At 32.5% G+C, this 19571-nt stretch overlaps 1 protein-coding gene across 6 annotated transcripts in view; it reads left to right on the top strand.

Annotated features, from left to right (window-relative positions):
* Positions 1–19571, top strand: part of LOC107452446 (carcinine transporter) — a 76659-nt gene that overhangs the window by 42955 nt on the left and 14133 nt on the right. For all 6 annotated transcript variants that reach the window (XM_043041840.2, XM_043041844.2, XM_043041842.2 and 3 more), the window contains exons 4-7: positions 1743–1897; positions 8914–9082; positions 13583–13715; positions 16983–17092. In XM_043041840.2, coding sequence (XP_042897774.1) covers positions 1743–1897; positions 8914–9082; positions 13583–13715; positions 16983–17092 — 567 coding nt within the window. The remainder of the gene's footprint in view (positions 1–1742; positions 1898–8913; positions 9083–13582; positions 13716–16982; positions 17093–19571) is intronic.

Genomic DNA, 19571 nt, shown 5'->3' with positions numbered 1-19571 from the left:
GTAGCCCGACGACCTGCGCGCGAAGTCGAGCACTTTACGGTAGCACAGTTTAACGAGGACCAATACCGCACACCCTCGGTTCCTACGCAGACTGATCCAAGTGGTCACCCACCCGCACACTGACCGCAGCCAGTGATGCTTGACTTCGGTGATCTACTGGGAACCGTGTCTTAACGATCAGTCCACTGCGGGACGTAACAAAGTTTTATTTCATATGATACTTAGAATTTTTGACATGTAAGAGCGGAAAAATTATTTTCAGTGAAAAATATTAAAATAAAATTAACTTGAATTTCGCTACTACAAAAAGTACTTTTTTACAAAGCGGCGCAAAGCAGGATTGCCTCAGGTGACTTAATATCCTAAAAGTTCTGACTTATAAAATTTTGTTGAAAGTAATTAAATTGAGCATATTTTTTATGTTAAACGTTTTTCAGTTTACTATTAAAAACTAATGTAAATAATATTTGCATATGAGTAATATGAAATGTAGTGTTATATACGATTGAATAATTGAAGAGATAATAAATAAAAATTGTAAATTGAGTCTCCAACTATTTTTTTATACATGAATAGTCGTTTTTTCAATAATAATCCTTATAATCCTATCATAAATTTACGTTAATAGCCCTTTTTTTATATTTTGCAAACTTCTGTTTGCATTCTTTAATTAGATAAGGTTGTGGCCAGCACGTCGGTTAACGAACATATTACTATTATTATTAAAAAAAATTTTAAAAAAAACTGATAGTATCATTTAAATAGTTTCAAATGGTTTACAAAAAGTTTATTTTTATAATGTTTTTTGTAAAGCATGTTTAATCAGCAAAAAAAAGAGGAAAAAAACGGATCATCCTTATAACTTTTCAAAGATTTGTTGGATTTTCATTCCTAAAAATGCTATATCTCACAAAGATGAACCTTTAAAATTACGCGTTAGAGTTAACTGCAACCATGGCAAAATGCACTTGTTTTGAAACGAAATAGAATTTTTTTTTTTTTAATCAAATCGGATATATCACCCCAAGATAGCGAGTAGACGTAATTTTCAAAAATTGGCTTTTACAGTTGTGACGTAATACGCATGAAAGAAAACCGGAGGTTGTAAAATGAAACAATAAACAAATACATAAAACAATGTTTCCATATAAACCACCCTTTGCTGAAACAAAGGTAGTTAAAAAAAAAGGGACGCAGTCTAAGTAAAAAATGAACAAATGCTCAGCTGAAAATATTGTTAGTGGATTTTTAATTCAGCAGTACCATCTTTTTCAAACTTTGTAATTACTTTTAAAGTTAGAAGGAAAAAAAGAAATTCCTAACTGGAACGCAATAAATATTATACGTACAACTCGTTCAATTTTTGTTTAACGGCTTTTTTAAACAGTTTTTAATTTAAGGGAAAGGTTTGCTGTATTGAATTACATTACATACCTGCCAACTTTTAATCCTTTCGAGGATGATTTTCCCCAGTGGCAGTAAAATGTTATTTAAATAACAATTTTAGGTAGAAATATAAACTGTATTTTGGAAAAGCCTATACAAACTTCCAACACAGTAATACATATTTATATATATATATGCTTAATTATATTAAAAATAGTGGTGGTCAAAAAGATTAAACATTAAGTTTATAAATGTAATAAAAGCATACATTTTACTACCACTTTAAAAATAGATATAAAATTTTACGCCAAATGTGTAAAAGTTGGTAGGTATGACATTATAATTGTTCTTTCTAGGTGGGGACGTAAACCGACATTCTTATGTCTCGCATTAGTAGTAGCCGTAACCGAAATAGGATCTGTTCTGAGCCCTTTTTTTGGTCTATTCCTCTTCTTAAGGGGAGTTAACGGCACTACTATGTCTACAATATATACAACTGGTTTTATCATTCGTAAGTATCAAAAATTATTTTTTATCTTTACAATGATTTATCTATATGGTTAGACAATCAACTAGGCTTGATTAGGGCTGCTTGTGATCTGATACTCAGAGTTGCCAACTTCTACGCTGTTTGCAAACATTTTCTAGATTGGTTGATAATTAAAATTGAAGATAATTGAAGATGGTAATTTTATCCACATTTCAAACCACCAGCAAAAGAGGCGTTTGATATAAATATAATCGAATATACTGATCTAAGTGGAGTTTGATACATAATTTTGAATAAATTACATGTGGTGGGTGGGGTATAAAATAATTGTAAGTGAAATTTAAAGCACAATGAATCACATACTGAAACATAAACTTGGCTACCACTAGAAGAAATTTTCTCAAAAAATGCTCTAAGTTAACAGTCCTGACTACTTATCCGGAAATTTATTTAACACGTTCACGCGGGGTTACCCACCGGTGGATCACGCTAGATCATTGGTTCTCAACGGGGGCGATACCGCCCCCCTGGGGACGTTGGGAGAATGCGTTGGGGCGGTGAACTTGTTTTGGGCGGTAGGGGGGCGTTGGGTATGCTTTGGGCGGTAGGAGGGCGATGAGCATGTTTTGTCATTTAAATTCAATTTTAAAACAAAAAAAGTTATTAAATTAAGATTTATTTTATAAATAAAATTGATCTAAAATTAATATTAAAGAAAAGAAAAGATTAAATTAATATAATAAATAAAGATTATCCGATACACCATTTGTACCAGCAATAAAACGAACTTATAATCCGAGCCACACAGTTTAGCGCATGAGTCAGTAGTTTTTGCCTCTGACTCATTCAAGTCATTTGGTGGAAATTGAAGTGCATGCGCCTTCAGTATGAATTTTTGTTTTGACCCGTGTTTCTTATGATGGTTTTCGTTAGCTTCCTTACGGTTTTATCTCCAGTTTCGATTAGATCTCATAGTTTACTTGACCAGGCACGTGCACGAATTAATTTTTATCATAAATTACTTATTAATTTTGAGAAATAGTTGATTTTCTTTTAGGCTTTGTATTTTGCTGCCACCAGCAATATCGGTTAACTAAAGGAAGTGTCATTAATACAGTGCCACGTTCTTGAAGTTGGGATTTGTTCAATCATTGTTGAACTCTCAACTACCCATGTGTTTACTTAATAATAAAGTTTTATCTAATGAGGTAATGAAATCTTACCGTTAGCAGGAGCATTTGAGAAAAAACGCATCCTGACAAACAAAATAAAGATTTGTCATTTTTCATGAACATCTTTTTTCATGTTTCTGAAGGCATCTTCGGTCTCAGGGTTACTAGCAACCTCATCACAAAAATGCGACGATGGTTTGATAGCTTCTTATAATATATCAAAATTTATTGCTAAATTTGGGAAAGCTCATACCATCGGAGCAGAGTTAATACTGCCGGTTGTCAAGGAAGTTTTAGAAATAGTTTTACACCATCCAGCTGCATCCACTGTGATAAAAAAATATCCCATAAGCAACGATACAGTGCAGTGACCAAATGTTGAGATGGCCGAAGACGTTGAAATTTCTTTATGCAAACTTTTGATATCCAACGAATTTTCCCTTCAAGTTGATGAATCAACCTTGCCAGGTAATGTAGGCTCTACTGTAGGCATAGGTCCGGTTTGTAAAGGTAATAAAAATTATTCAAGATACGCTTTTTCCAAGAAGCTTGATTGTAGATATCAAAGGTAAATCTATTTTTAATACTGTCAAAGACCATTTTACAGAGAAAAACAATCCTTTTGCGAATATTATGTCTATTGCCACTGATAGGCTGCTGCAATGGGGGCCGATATCGCCCTTTTGGAAAGGGAGGTACCAGATATTTTTAGCTGTTCACTACGTGATTCACAGATAGCATTTAGTAGAAAAAAATCTCAGCGACCGTTGGCATAAATCATTGCAATATACCATGTCTGCTGTGAACAAAATTCACAGTAATGCTCCCTACGATTGATCATTCAGACAGCTGTGTAAGAAGAACAATGAAGAATTCAATCGCTTGCTACTATACGCCGAGATTAGCTGGTTTTCCAAAAGCGTCTGTCTCAATAGGCATTGGAATCTTTTCGACTCTATGCTTGAGTTCTTCGGAAACAGAGATGTAACTCTGAGAGACAGATTGTTGGAATTTAAGAAAGACTTTGGCAGATTTATCTGAAAAATTTAAGGGTAATAATTTACATCTTCAAGACAACGAGCTCAATTTGATCCCTACAAAATCAGTTATTTCTGCCTTCTTAAAAAAGCTCATTTTGTGGAAGCAGAATTTTGGTTGGAATGAGTTCATCCAAGCAAGAGAAATTCGCTCTGATGATGCACAAGAATATTGTCAACACGTTAACTCTTTGCACATGGGCTTTTCCGACCGTTTTAAAGATGTTTTGTTCCCTAGAAGTGCCTCAATGGGTTTATGGGTTCTGAACACTTTTGTGAATATTGAAACAGCAGAGGTTCAGATTTGGTCGAACTTTTAACTAATGCAAATTTGAAGTGGTGATCGTCTCACAGAAGTTTTGCTTGAAGGTAACGTCAGTCGTCTCTATCCTGGACTGTAGACTACCATTAAAATTTTTTTTATTGCCATTCCTTCCTCCTAACTTATAGAACGTGGATTCAGTGCTGCTACAGATCTTGTCACAAAAAGGAGAAATCGACTAGAAATTGTGCAGCGAGTGTATTTGCGTCTTCATCTCACTAAAAGTATTGAACCGACTGTTAAGAAATTGGTTTATCCCACCAACATAGTTACTTGAATGTTTCGTTGATACTTCTTTTTACGGTTAAAAAAATATTTTGGATGTTTTTTTACTTATCTAATTAAGAATAAATCATTTTTTAAGCATAGGTTTCTTTGTTGTATTTTTTTTTCCTTAAACGTATTTATTTTGATCATAACAAATAGACTGCGTTTACTTGCCATAAGAAAATTATCGAGTTAATGTACACATTATTTTTTTAAAAAAAACCAAGCAAATTTAAAGCGTAAAAATTGCTTAAAGATGTTGCTTCCTATAATTCAGCACACCTCCCTCCATCCCCATGCTCTAAATAACTAGATTTTCACGAAGGGGGCGTTGAAATGCTTTTTGCTCCTTAAGGGGGCGGCAACGTTAAAAAGGTTGAGAATCTATGCGCTAGATTGTCTCATCGTGGCAGCTCACCGGAGTAAGAACTGGTACCAAATAATTTCATTTTTTAGTTTTTTTTCGGGAATAATAAAAAATCATAGCTATCAATTGTTTTTAACGGATGCAATTTTTATATTGAATTGCTTCTTCGCCGTGATAAATTTCCTTACAGTGAATTGTTATTGTTGAGAATAGATTAACTCCTCCCGAATATTATCTAATATTGAAATAGTTCTTCTACCAGTATTTTCACTTTTCCCGTACCAGTATTTTCACTTTTCCCGGCGTGAACGTGTTAAAGATACAAGACATATTTCTATTAACTTGAAAAAATCGTAACCTACAAAAATTTCGGCTTTTGGCGCGAAGAGCTATTGATCGATACGGAAAGTTATATATTGAGGGTCATATAAACACAAAATAGCCTACGCGTGTTAAAAGAGAAAAAAACCATCACAGATTAGTCTAGTTGTTCACTGACAGTTCAATATCGAGCAATTTCTGAAAAAGAGTTTCAACCCATTTGAGTCCTAGTCCTAGTGTTTTGATTTTATTGGGCACCTCGGCCGCGGAGCGACCTCTACCCCATTCATCTGGAATTTTATCTCTGTTTTGGTTGAGCATTGAGTTAAGCAGGCAGTGGAGTTGCTTTTATGAATGTTTCAAAGCACTTTGCTTGAATAACTAAAAAGGAATCAAAAAATAAAATGAGCATCTTGCTCTAAACTACGTTTGTTTGAAGTTGGAGTTGTCCAGAGTTGTATCAGCATGAGGAAACGTTATTTTCAGAAATGTTGATGCAATAATTTGTTTTGACAGTTATAATATGAGGCGTCGGAGGTGAAATGTGCAGCTCTTGGTCTGTAGTTTTAATCTTTGCTATAATTTTCAAATTTAAAGATTGCATTGAAATTTGATGTTTTACATTCTATGGCTTTATCGAAAAAATCTGCGTTTAGCTTGCCTATATGCTGCTATAGAGTTGTTATTTCGACGTCCGCATGTATATTGGTATTCCTGATGAACTATCTTGCACAGGTTATTTTTCTATTGATCTTATTTTGGCATTGGTTTAATTTCTTCAGTATATGTTGAGGTATCGTTGTCCAGATAGGGGAGGCATAGGTAAGTATTGGCAACGCCTCCTATTACGGAAAGCCTCCACACGGTTTTTTACAGGTAGGCCGATCAGCCACTGTCAAGGATATCCACTTACCGAACGAGTCATTTATTACAGAATATAGTTAAAATAAGAAAGTGGTAGCAAATATATGACTAAAAATTTATTTTATTATGAATATTATTGGTTTGCCTTATTCACTTGTCAACCACTACATATTCAATTCTCAAATATATAAGATAAATTTCTCTCAATTACTTTTATAAAAGATTTTGGGTTCATGCGCACAACTGGTTCACTTTTTAAACAGTCTGCGCGGACTACTTATAAAAGACCGTGTGGAGGCTTCTTGATGTAGGAGGTGATGGTATTGGGCGGATCATTACTATAGCTTGCTTCTTTAGTTTAGGTGACATATTCTGATTATTGCTGCATTTGCTTTATCTATTGTGCTTTTGGTATGATCAATGCAGGTGAGTTAGCAATTGATTATGAGACCAACATAATTTGCTTTTTTAATTATTGGTATTGGTATATTGATCATTTTTGGTTGAAGTTGTGGAACAATTTTCAACCCATTTGAGTACTGAGTCCTCATGATTGAATAGTTCCTTTTCCAAAAAAAAAGAGTGGTAAAAAACAAATTTCATTATTAGTATTTATTTTAGTATTAAGGTAGTTCTATCTACCGCAATCAATCAATGATATAAATATTTAGATCGAAAGTAAAAACCAAAGAGGCAAGTACCAGAATGACACAGCTGCTTGTAGCAAACAAATATGAACTACCTATTTCATGCATTGGCGCTTTAACCACGTTAATTACTTTTTGGTTTTAGGTATTAATTGGTTAACTTCATTGTTTTGTAAAACTTCTCTCAGTTCTTGAACTTACTTACTTTACTTTTAATTACAAAAATTGGGCACCTGGGCCTCTTAGCGGCCCCTATCCCATACATCTAGAAATTTACAGAAAATTTATAGTAATAACATTTTGAATTTAGCAGTCGATGTGGTAGCTAATAGAAAAACAAGCACTTTGCTTGGGTAAATATAACATTTGAATATCTGATTCATCGAATCTAAGTTGACATATATAAATATAAACATAATTTGACATATATATACGTAAGTTGACATAAATAAATATTAACATAAATTGATACATATTTCACTAATTAAATTTCTATATTTTAACTAGCACATATTTAATTATGACATACATTGAAGTTCATTCGAATACATTGTGGTAGCCATAAAAAAAAATCAAGCCGTTCGCTTGTGAAATAATAAAACAATGAAAAATTCAATATGACAAATTGACGTTTTTACATAACATTAGAAATATTGATTGTAGACTTTAATTCAAAATAAAGATATAACATGATTTGATATGTACAATAATTGATTTTTGAAAAATGAAGAACATAATTGATGAATATAGATAAATTATACCTTGAATCAGTTCTTGAAAAATTTCAATAAGTCTATAAGTAGGAGTTAAAGTGGTTTTTTTTTTTTTGCTGGTGGTTTTCTTGGGGAGAGAAAGGCACCCTAAGAAGTTTTCAGTATGGTTTCCGTTACAATTAGCACTTTTCAGTGATGAGGACCTATCTTTTTAAAACACTGAAGCGAGTAATGATCATCCGTACATTTCATGCATCTAGATGGACTAAGCCTTTTATAGTGGACGTGTTCGTATGGTTGACATTTAATACGTCCTCTTTTAGCATCTCTACCCGAATGGGTTAATCATTGTAGCTCTAAAATTGACTGTAGTTCAGTTGCATCAGGTAAAAAGAAAAAAAAGTGGAAGAAGTCAAATAGTCTTACCTGTTTTTTCTTTTTAAACTAGATGTTACTCGTAGTCTTAAAACCAGCTTTAGTTAAGTTGTAAGTAAGAAAATTCGTAACGAATTTTACAAGAATATCCCTAAAGAGTACATACTTAAAAGATTTTTTTCGATTAAAAAGTCAGAAATGAAATTTTTTCCCCAATACTCACCTAGAGAATGACCCTTCTTCATACAAGCATCAAAAGGGCAGATTTGTTGGCCGATTTTAGGACAGATTTCAAGGGAACCATATTAGGTGGGCCAACGTTGCTCCCACAGTAAAGACAGATAGTACAGAGAAAGAAAGAGCATCCATGCCTTTCACGGGATTCGACTTATTCTAAAAATAGCTGCTTTAATTCACTACCACTGGAAAAAGTATAACAGTATCCCAAAAAGCTCAAATGTTGGAGGGTCAATCACGCTTCCTATCCGACGGAGTGTTGTCCCGTAAATTTTGTAAATAGCTGTAAACATAATAATTTCGCGCATTTATTATGTATTTCTCCTTTTCTCTAAGGCTATATGGCTACTGTGCACCTGAGAAGCTCGGGGGTAATACCTCGAAGGGAGGCGAGGCAGTCTGCCACAAAATCTCTTCTGTCTCTTAAACTTGTTTGTTCAATCTCACTACTTCATTTTAATTTTCTCTCAGTAAAAGATACTGAACCCCAACTTTCACCTTTCAGTTGCGCCTTGGCGATTTATTATTTATTTCCAATCAGATGAATTAGTTAGAGCCCCTAGCAAGGCTGATGCTAAGATAACCATCATATATGAGTATGAGTAGGGTCAATCACGCAAAATAAATTTTATGTGAAACATGTTTTACAGCAAAATAAAATTGATTTGTTTCCTTTACTTTGATGTGTATTTATGTTTACTTATTTTTGATTCAGTGCTGGAATTAGTTAGCCCAGGTATACGAGCAAGAATGAACGGTATATCCACGACTTCCTGGACAATGGGTCTTTGCCTCTTACCCTTAGTTGCCTACTTAACCAGAAATTGGATACATCTAAGCATTGTAACATCCACAGCTGCACTTTGTCTTCTTGTATATTGGAAGTAAGTAAAAACACTGGGTCCAAATTTCTTTAATTTTTATTTTAAATTATTACATCAAAAATAAAAATCTGCTGTACTTACAAAAAAAGTCTTCTTGCAGCGTATATTTTAAACCTTTGCAGGAATACAGCATTTTAAACTTTTTCGGGAATACATCGTATATTTAAAACTTTTGGCAGAATACAGCGTATATTTTAAACTTTTGGAAGAAAACGTATATTTGAAACTTTTTTTCCTCATAGAACTTGCTACAAAATTATTTTTAAAAAAATCTCTATAAATAATTCGGAAAATGAAATATTTTTAGTTTTGGCAGCCATACACAAGTCGCTGGCTGTATTTAGCTAAAAAATACATGTGATGATGTTGAACTTTCATACAACAATCTATTACATTAAACGTTTTTAATCAGAAGAAAGTTTGCATAAATAATTAAGTCTAACATTTTAACATTACACTATATTAAGCAAATCTCAATCAAATTATCGAGTTTATTTATTAGAGTGGGTTGAAAAATTTCGAAAGTGTCTGCAATATTTTTATGATAGGGTGTAATAATTGTCAATTATCACCATTTAGAATTTTATAAAATCTTTTAACACTGATTGATATTTTCAGCCTCAATTATGAACCCAAATTTTTGAAAATTCGGCTGGAAATCTCTAAAATTCAAAACATCAGTTGTTAAATAGATTTATTTTATTTCATAATCAGGGTTGAACAACCGACCCAATTCTGAGTTTACGACTGTCAATGTTCAACTCGGTCGCCTTCTAAGTTTGATCCCAACCCAGAAGACCAGGGAGCTTACCGATCAAGTACAGGACCTTAATGGAGGACTTTTCAATGGAACAAATCCGCATTTGCGTTACATCGAAAGGAAAACAACAAAAACACACAATTTGTCAGACGGAGAGGGATTCTAACCTATAATCCGTCCACGACTATGAATGTTTTACATGGGAGCAGAATTCGTATAAACCGGCCACGGCTGGTATTCGAACCAGGGTCACTGATTTGGGAGGCAAACGTTTTATCCCTTAAGCCACTGCAGATCAGTAAAACTTGTCCAGAGCCATGATGGCTCAGGGGATAAAGCGTTCGCCTTCCAATAAGGTGAACCGGGTTCGAATCCTAGCGCTGGCTGGTAGATACGAATTCTGTATTCGGCCTGCACCCACAACGCTGACATAAAATATACTAAGTGGTAGACGGATAGTGGGTTAGAGTCCCTTTGCCATCACGCTAACCGTGGGAGGTTTTCGTTCTTTTCCTCTCCAAGTAAAGCAAATGCGGTTTGTTTCATCAAAAGGTCCTCCATGAAGACAAATTTCACCCAATACCTGATCCAGGAGTTCCCTTGTCTTCTGGATTGGGTTCAAAATTTCAAGGCTATGGCGTTGAACATTAGTAGTCGTAAATCCGAAAATCGGGTCGGCTGCTGAACGACAGTTATACAATAAAACAAAATAAAATCGGTATGGCTTAATTTTTTAAGAAGAATACCTATGAAAGATTTTGACATTTTTACTTAGTATCGTCTACCACTTTTACAGTACCGAAGTTTGGATTTGACCATTGAAGCGCCAATTTAAAAATTTAAAACTTTGCCAACATTTCAATAATTGTAATTGACAACAATCTTGATATCCATGTCATTAACCTGATATTATTCAGCTGCATTTCTTAAATCAGATTGAACACTAATGATCAAATGCAAAAATGAACTTTCTAAAGAAATTCTTTAATAATAAGTTTGTTCAGTAAGAAATTTTTATGTATGCGCAGTTGTTGTCTTTTCGTTGCATTTCATATTGACATGCGGAAAAGACGATTCAATCATGCTTCATATTAACATATTTGATCAAAAGGAATATAATGAAGCTGGAAATATTTAAAGTTACATAAAAGATTTTGCGCACAATTATAAAACTTATTTATCCAAAGCTGATTTCCTGCATAATGTAATAATTTAATTCTTTTAAAATCGTTTTATTCAGAAACGTTAAAAAAAGCATTTGAATAGTAAGATTTTAAAAAAAAGTTTACACCATTTTGAACTACTTAGTTTGAAATTTGGTTTATAAACTATCCCCACTTTGAATTTTCTTCTGCTGAAATCAATAAACACCGCTCTTCATTTACCGACTTTGATTCCTGGAAGTCATTCCATATTTTAAAATATAGTAATAATCCATTTAAATATTTTTCTATTATTTCATCCTTCTTCAATATTTGAAAATTTATTCTAATTTAATCTTGGGGTTCCCGTTAAACTTACACAAACTTGTTTCTTATAACCATTTTCTTTTTCTCGTTACAGCTTTCCCTCAATTCATACTTGTTAAGCCATTTTGTACGTTTTTGTCTCTTTACTTTTCTACTGTCATTTTATGTTTGGGTAATGAGAAAGGTTCTTGTTAATAGAACCGAAATATGTAATATGCCCATTTCTGCACTTTTATTTGCGCTTAATTTGTGTTGATTTTTGCTGAAGTCATTAAGATTGCTTTTAGTACTTAAAACACCAATCAATGATTTTAATCTTATCAAAAGTAAGCACAACTTTTCCATTGTTTTTATTTAATTTGTTTATTTTATTTATTTATTTATTAATTCTGCGAACTTTTCTTCATTAGTTATGCAAGCACGTCACTATGTTCTTTTTTTTTCACTGATTGTTAATTTAATTGTAATAAATTAAATTAAAGATTTAATTTAATTGTAATAAATTTAAGCATTTTTAATCTGAGCATTTTTAATCTGTTCTTTTGAAATTGTAAGATATTTTACCAGATTTTTATATTTTTTTGTCATGTTTATAACTTTTCTCAATGAGTTAAGCATTTATTACAGTTTCTTTTTCAAAATTTAGCATTAACAATTTAACATAGTAACTGATATGTTAACAATGCATCTGACATTTAATAGATATGTTTTGAACATATGACGGGTCGAGGCATTAAATTAAATAAATAAATTGAATAACCACCTGCGCTAACAGCTTTTTTGCGCATATTTATTCACTTTTTTTAATTCATGTGGCCTTGCTCAATATAAAGATGAGTCAAACTCGTGAGAAATACTTTCACATAAGCAGGTGTTCACATTTAACTATTAACTCGGGAAAAAGAACATTAATTCTGCTCAGGAATTGAATCACAACAGATTTAGTTCATCGCTTTTCAAATAAGGAAGGAGTACGAAAATCAAGAATACGCAATAGGCAGTTGCAAATTATTCCAACCTGTGAACGAACTGCATATTATTTATCCGAATATAAATTTTCAAGAAACTGCGACATAATTTTTTGAGAAGATTTTGTACACTTGAAGAGATGCCAACTTGCTCCGTACAGCAAATATATATTTTAAAGTGGTAGTTTATTAATTGCGATTCTTGGTTTAATAAATTCAATTTAGTAGATTTTTATCAGCCACTATTTCTAAATAATTCGTAGGCTTATATAATTCACCACTTTAGAGAGCATATGTAATGCCATATCTTTTAAAAAGCAAGCAATAATAGTAAAATATTTTCAAAATTTACTTTGTAGTTATTTGCATTTTTTTTAATTATTACTTTAGCGTATCCGGAGCAGTTGGCATCGCTAATCTTGAGGTAATATAACAGGGTTTCATCAACCTGAAAAAAATACATGAGCGGTAGTTAAAAATTTTCAAGACTACTGAAAAAGGCTTAAATCGATTTTTCTTTTCAGAAATACAAAATTATTCCCGAGTTATTTTTTGCGCCTAAACATTTTTCCTTAAAATTAAATATTTATTGACAGCTTAAAATATCTCGATTTATATCACTTTTTCTACCACTTTAAAAAAATTTACAGACCTCAGGAACACTGTATAATGACAAAGAACATTTTGAAATTGTTCAGGAGAAATCAATTTAAGAATTAAAACTAGTAAGACTTTATTTATTAAAACTTCTTGATACTTGGAAGTTTTTAAACCACGTATATTTAAACTACGTGGAGAGCGAGCTTATCATCTTCAAACCTAATAAGAGAGAACCCAGCCGCAAAAAGAGGTCAATGTTTTGATAGGAATAAGCAAATACATTATTCTAGTAAGCCCACAGGTTCACATGTTGATGCTTGCCAAAGAGCGGAATGCGTCGCATGTTGCTTATGAACAATATTTGACACAATAATAAAAAAAGGATTAAAGTATCAGCAAATTTTTTTTCTTCATTTTTTGAACATTTTACTATGTTGTCCCCCCTTAAAAGTTTTACTTGTAATTACTGCCTAATGCCCCTATTTTGTCGTGACTTGCTGTTGTACAGCTCTATTAGCCCCCCCCCCTATTAAAACAAATAAATTTTTGCTTATCGGTATGACTCCGTCTAAGTCTCCATGTCTCAATTTTGTTATATAGATAAGGTAAAAGGATAATGCATCTGCAAATTATCCCCTTTAACATGGCTCAATAATGAAAGAGCCTTTTTTATGAGAAATAAAAATCAGCTTTCTTCTTACAGGGTTCTTCCTGAATCTCCAAGTTGGTTGATTTCCCGTGAAAAATATGAAGAAGCAGCTGAAATTATGGGTAAAATCAGCAAAATGAATGGAAAAACTGCTCATGAAGGAAATCAGCTTTTACAAAAGATTCAGGTTTGTTATTATACTATTCCATGTATTTATTATTACTTTATGAACAACTTTTTAATTTTATCGTATGACAGTTGTGTTTTCTTAAATAATTAATCTGTTTCTTGTAGTAATGCTTCAGCGTTTTACTTTTGATTTTCTATTTGATTTTATACAAGTCGTTGAACAGCCGACCCAATTTTCGATTTGCGACTACTAGTGTTCAACTCCGTCGCCTTGTAGTTTTGAACCCGATCCAGAAGACAGGGGAACTTCTGGATCAAGCATTGGGCAAAATTTTGCCTTCGTGGAGGACTTTTTGATGGGACTAAAACCGCATTTATGTTACATGGAGAGGAAAAGAACGAAAACCTTCGACTGTTAGCCTGACGGCAAGGGGACTCAAACCCAATATCCGTCTACCACTGAGGATATTTTACGTCAGCACTGTGGTCGGTTGTGAGCCGGGAGCGAAATTCGAATCGACCAGCCATCGGATAGATTCGAACAAAATTCACCCCATTTGCAAGAGAACCTATAAACATTAACTCTTTCCGATTAACTCTTCATTTTGCTAGTGGTAATGGAACAATAATTTAATTGCAATTGTGGGGAAAAAATAGATTTTTCACAACTGCTATAACCTACACTCGCATTCGATTCATCCTGATATGAGGTAGTTATCTTAGCTTCAGCCCCGCGAGGGGCTCTTACCAATTCATCTAAGTGAGAATACTCGCATTCGATTCTATAACTCAGAGATGCCAACGGCTCCGGACACGCCAAAATAATTTAAATAACGGCAAATAACTACAATGTAAATTTTGCAAATATTTGACTATTTTTGCTTGCTTTTTAAAAGGTATAGCATGACATTAGTAATAGAAAGTGGTGAATTATATAAGCCTACGAATTATTTAGAAATAGTGGCGGATAAAAATCTACTAAATTGAATTTATTAAGCCACAATTGATAACTAACCACTTTAAAATATATATTTGCTGTCCGGTGCAAGTTGGCATCTCTGATAACTTATGCTTTTATATAAGAGTGATTTATTTTCATTTAGTGGTGGTCAAAATCTTAACAAATTTATAACTCCAAGAATTTAAAATAAATTTATGAGATTCATTACCACCTTAAATACAAAAATCAAATTGATAGGAAATTATTTATCTGATTCTTCATCTTAAATAATTAGATTCAAAGGGAACAGTAAGGAAAGATATAACGCAAATTCAAGCTCATAAAATAAAACTAAATTGAGTAAATGCATAGTAATATCCAAGAATGCCACGAGCGGCTAAAAATTGTAACACCAACACCTCCTAGAACAAAGAAGGCCTCAGCACGGATCAATTTAGTAGTCGGAGGTAACGAACATAAACTGCACAGTCGGTGGAGAGAAAAAAGAAAGATGTCGCTTTGTTCGGGCTACTAAGTTGAGCAGTGATGGAAAATACGAAAGATGTCATTACGCTTGGACTACTAAAGGATCAAATTTCCTGTTTACGGTCGAACGTGATGAGGCCTTCTCTTGTGTAGAAGGTATTGGTAAAACATGTGATTAATAAAATTCAAAAGTCAGTTTTAAGAAAATACAAAGATCTACGATTTCTAGCTTTCTTCTTTTAGTTCACAACTTAAAGTGAATGCATTTAGACTAGTAAAGTACTCGGTGTACCTGTCCGCGAAACGGACACTCCACACCTTCATGGAAGATGACGCCTTGGGCGACTGGAATGATGGCTATTGAAAATTAAAAAAAACTTTACTGGAAATCTGTGATTGTCTTGAAAGATGACGGAACTCATGTTAATCCATTAAACTTTTTAAATAATAATAATCACAGAGATGCCAACTTGCTCCGGACAGCGACTAAATATTTTCGAGTGGTAGTTTATTTAATTGCGATTCTTGATTTAATAAATTCAATTTATCAGGTTTTTACCCAGCACTATTTCTAAATAATTCGAAGGCTTATATATTTCATCACTTTATGGTACTAATGTCATGCTGTACCTTTAAAAAAGCAAACAAAAATAGTCAAATATTTGCAAATTTACTTTGTAGTTATTTACCGTTTTTTTTAATTAATTATTATGGCATGTCCGGAGCAGTTGGCATCTCTGTTTTTATGATTATAAATGAGCTTGATCACCACTACGTATAAATAATTACAACAAATACATAGCAGAAATATATAGACTATTATAGCGGATTACAATCTCGTCAATATCTAATTATTATTACGAGTAAGATTGTTTTTGCTGTAATTGTTTTACTACCACTTGGAAAACCCATTTTCGGAAAGAGTTGGCAGGCATAATTGTCTCTTCAGCATTTGAGCATGACTTTCGAACGTAAATATTAAAAGCAATCTCAACTTTTCAAATTATATCTTCCAAGAAATCTTTCCAGAATGTGTTTAAGAAAACTAGTAGGAAGAACTGGTTTTTTTCGGTCAAAACCGATCTGTTTCTGAGGGTGTCAACGAGCCTTTAGTGTTTTCACCTGCGGAGCTAAACGTGATTAACGTAAATCAATATTTACTTTACTCACACTGAAACAGCAACAAGCATCAAAATTCATGGAAAAATTTTAGAACTCTTTCAATAATATCTTACACTTTGTACACATTTTATTACATTACCGTGAGGTTACTGAAAATAAAAATTAAGAATACTTGAGAATTTGACTTTTCCAATTTTGTAACCTTTTCAGATTTACGATTACATACTAGGGGGGTCTAAAAAACACATTTTGTGGCGGCTGTTACTGGGTAAAACTATCATATAAGATATGCTTTAATAAAAATGTAGCATACAGTGGTGTACGTAAAGGTGTTAAAATGTAAATGTTTGTTTCAGTTTCGTTGCCAACGTTCGTTTTACAACGTTTCAATAAAAGTGTTTTAGTGTACTTTAGTCTTACATAATAATTCAACTTTTTTATATGTTATGTTAATGTACATGTTAACAACATAGGCACAGGAGGAGAGAGCTTACAGTAGTGATAAATGTGACGTTATTTTCGGGATGAAAATTATATCACATCTTTCCCTGATTTCACTTGCATTGGCTACTATGCAGAAAACAACACAGAATTTTAATTGGTACCATTATGCAATATTTAGTGCTCGTAAACTAAATAAATGTTTGAAAATGAAGAAGTTAGGGTTGGTCATTTCCCCATATGTTCTAAAATCCCATGTTTTATCAAATTTACAGGATGTTATTTGTCTTTATTGTTTTTTTCTTCAATTTCAATTTGTTGCAATTGTTATTTTAGAAACTGGGTGAGAAGAAAAAATTACAAGCAAATGGCGAAGTCAATTCCCCAAAAGATTTCTTTAGATATCCTACTCTTCGCAAAAGGTTCTTGCTTGTCACACTATGTTGGTGAGTAATTAATATTTATTCACCTTCTTCTCCATGAGTATATTTTACAAATTCATTTTAGAATATTTCTTGCTCATTAAAATCGCTCAGTGTGCAAAAAAAAAAGCAGTTGATATTTTAAGTTACGGAATCAAACTGAAAAAACATACTTTCTCTGAATTAACATACGTTTTATTCTGCGATTTTTGATTTTTGATTTCCGTCCCTCAAAATATAAGGGGTAGCCGCGTTTAAAAAAATTCAGTTATTCAAGATTTGAAATCTAAGGAACTATTTTGCCAATTTCTGTTAAATTTTGCATTTCATTAAAATAAAATTACATTTTTTAAATGGTGTGAAAATGTCTATACCTTACAACATGAGAGTTTTTCGACTATTATTAAATAAAATAATAAAAAATAATTATTTAAAATTGTTTTTTTGCTAGGAATTAATTATCTGTAAAATAAAGAATTTTATAATTGTTTGTGAAATTTCTTTTAAAATTCGCTTATAAAGTTCTCGAGATGTAGCATGGCTGAAAGCCCTTATATAGCAAGACGGAAAAGTGCAAAAACTGGTACGAAAGACATTTCATTTTAGCATTTTTTTCGAGAAAAATAAAATATCTGTAACTATCAAGATTTCTTTTATAATTTTAGTCTATATATGAAACTGCTTATTTTCCAAGGATAATGTAGATATTGTTGAAATATTTTAAAAAGAATTAGTCAACTCCTCCCGGAAACTAGTTATAACCGAAATAGTTTTACTACCAGCCATTCCTCTTTTCCGTCTCGCTTTCACCCCTGAGATGTAGAGAAATACACGAAAAGTAAAACTGACATTAAAGGGTTCGAAGTTCGCACCGCTCTCCTGACCAAACTATTGGGGCCATATTTCCCAGATTGCAGTTATCTTCTATATTTTGAGCGTAAGTACGTTTTCGTGTCTAATTTCGTAGCTTAAATTATCGACTAGTAATCCGGGGTTATTATTTAAACATTATATTATAAAAGTTATATTTTTTTTCGCATTATACTAAAAGAAATGCTTTTAATAGTTCTTTTTTTTTTAAAGTCAGATAGCATTACAATGACGTCACGAAAAAAAAGCAGTTCTAAGATTGATTGAAAAACTATTTTTCATTCGCTTCGCTAGAAGTCATAGGTTAAATCGTACATATACATATNAAAGAATTTTATAATTGTTTGTGAAATTTCTTTTAAAATTCGCTTATAAAGTTCTCGAGATGTAGATAAATATATGAAAAGTAAAAGTGACATTAAGAGGTTCGAAGTTCACACCGCTCTCCTAACCAAACCATATTTCCCAGATTGCAGTTATCGTCTATATTTTGAGCGAAAGTACGTTTTCGTGTCTGATTTCGTAGCTTAAATTATCGTCTAGTTATCCGGGGTCATTATTTAAACATTATATTATAAGAGTTATATTTTTAACAGTTCTTTTTTTTAAAAGTCAGATAGCATTGCAATGACGTCACGAAAAAAAAGCAGTTCTAAGATTGATTGAGAAACTATTTTTCATTCTCTGCACTTGAAGTGAAAGGATAAATCGTCTATTTTATTTTTTTTACGCAGTCCGTAATTCAAATGAGGGGGGCGGGACTGCTCCATATATATGTCTAAATTGAAAAAATAAAAATAAATAAGCTTTTCTCTGTCGGAAAAAATCTAGAACGCTTTGTTGGTAAAATACGCTGTGGCTTACGATGCACAGAAGCTTCACAAAAATCACTGTTTGAGCATTTTATATTTAAAAAGTAGCTATCAAATTTATATTGGTTTCAGGATCCTAGTGTAGAATTTTAGGAAAGACAAGCACACAAACTCTTCCTATTATTTTTATAGATACATTAACACGCTGAATGCCATGGGGATCACCGGTGACCAACACTGAGTTTATTCGTAGCGCCACGGGTGTCACCGGTGACCGGAGAAGCCAAGATTATTCGAAACACATAATTCGAGAAAATTTTTAATTTTTTTATGTTATTATCGTTACTAAAATGATTTGAAGAAATTAATGTAATATAGAACAGACAAAAATAGTTTTATTTATATTCGCAGAGATGCCAACTTGCTCCGGACAGCGAATGAATATTTTCAAATAGTAGTTTATTAATGTAATTCTTAGTTTAATAAATTCAATTTAGTAGATTTTTATCCACCACTATTACTAAACAATTCGCTGGCTTATAAAATTCACAACTTTTTTCTTATATGTCAGCTAAACCTCTTCAAAAACTAGCAAAAATCTGTCTAATATTTGCAAATATAGTTTGAAGTTATTTACCGTTTGGCCAGACGGGCAAGCAACGTGTTAATAGCTGCGAATTATTGCGGATTCTCCATAGTAATTCATTTTTATGTTTTAAGTGAGAGTAAAATTCATTAATTTAATTTTAATTGTCAGATTTTTATATTAATTTTAAATGATTTTGTCCAACATCACACAAAATGAATCATTTATATAAACG

Source organism: Parasteatoda tepidariorum, chromosome 9, assembly GCF_043381705.1.
Source record: "Parasteatoda tepidariorum isolate YZ-2023 chromosome 9, CAS_Ptep_4.0, whole genome shotgun sequence".
NCBI lineage: Eukaryota > Metazoa > Arthropoda > Arachnida > Araneae > Theridiidae > Parasteatoda > Parasteatoda tepidariorum.
Note: the sequence above shows the minus strand (reverse complement) of the source record. Positions and strands in the feature narration are given on the sequence as shown.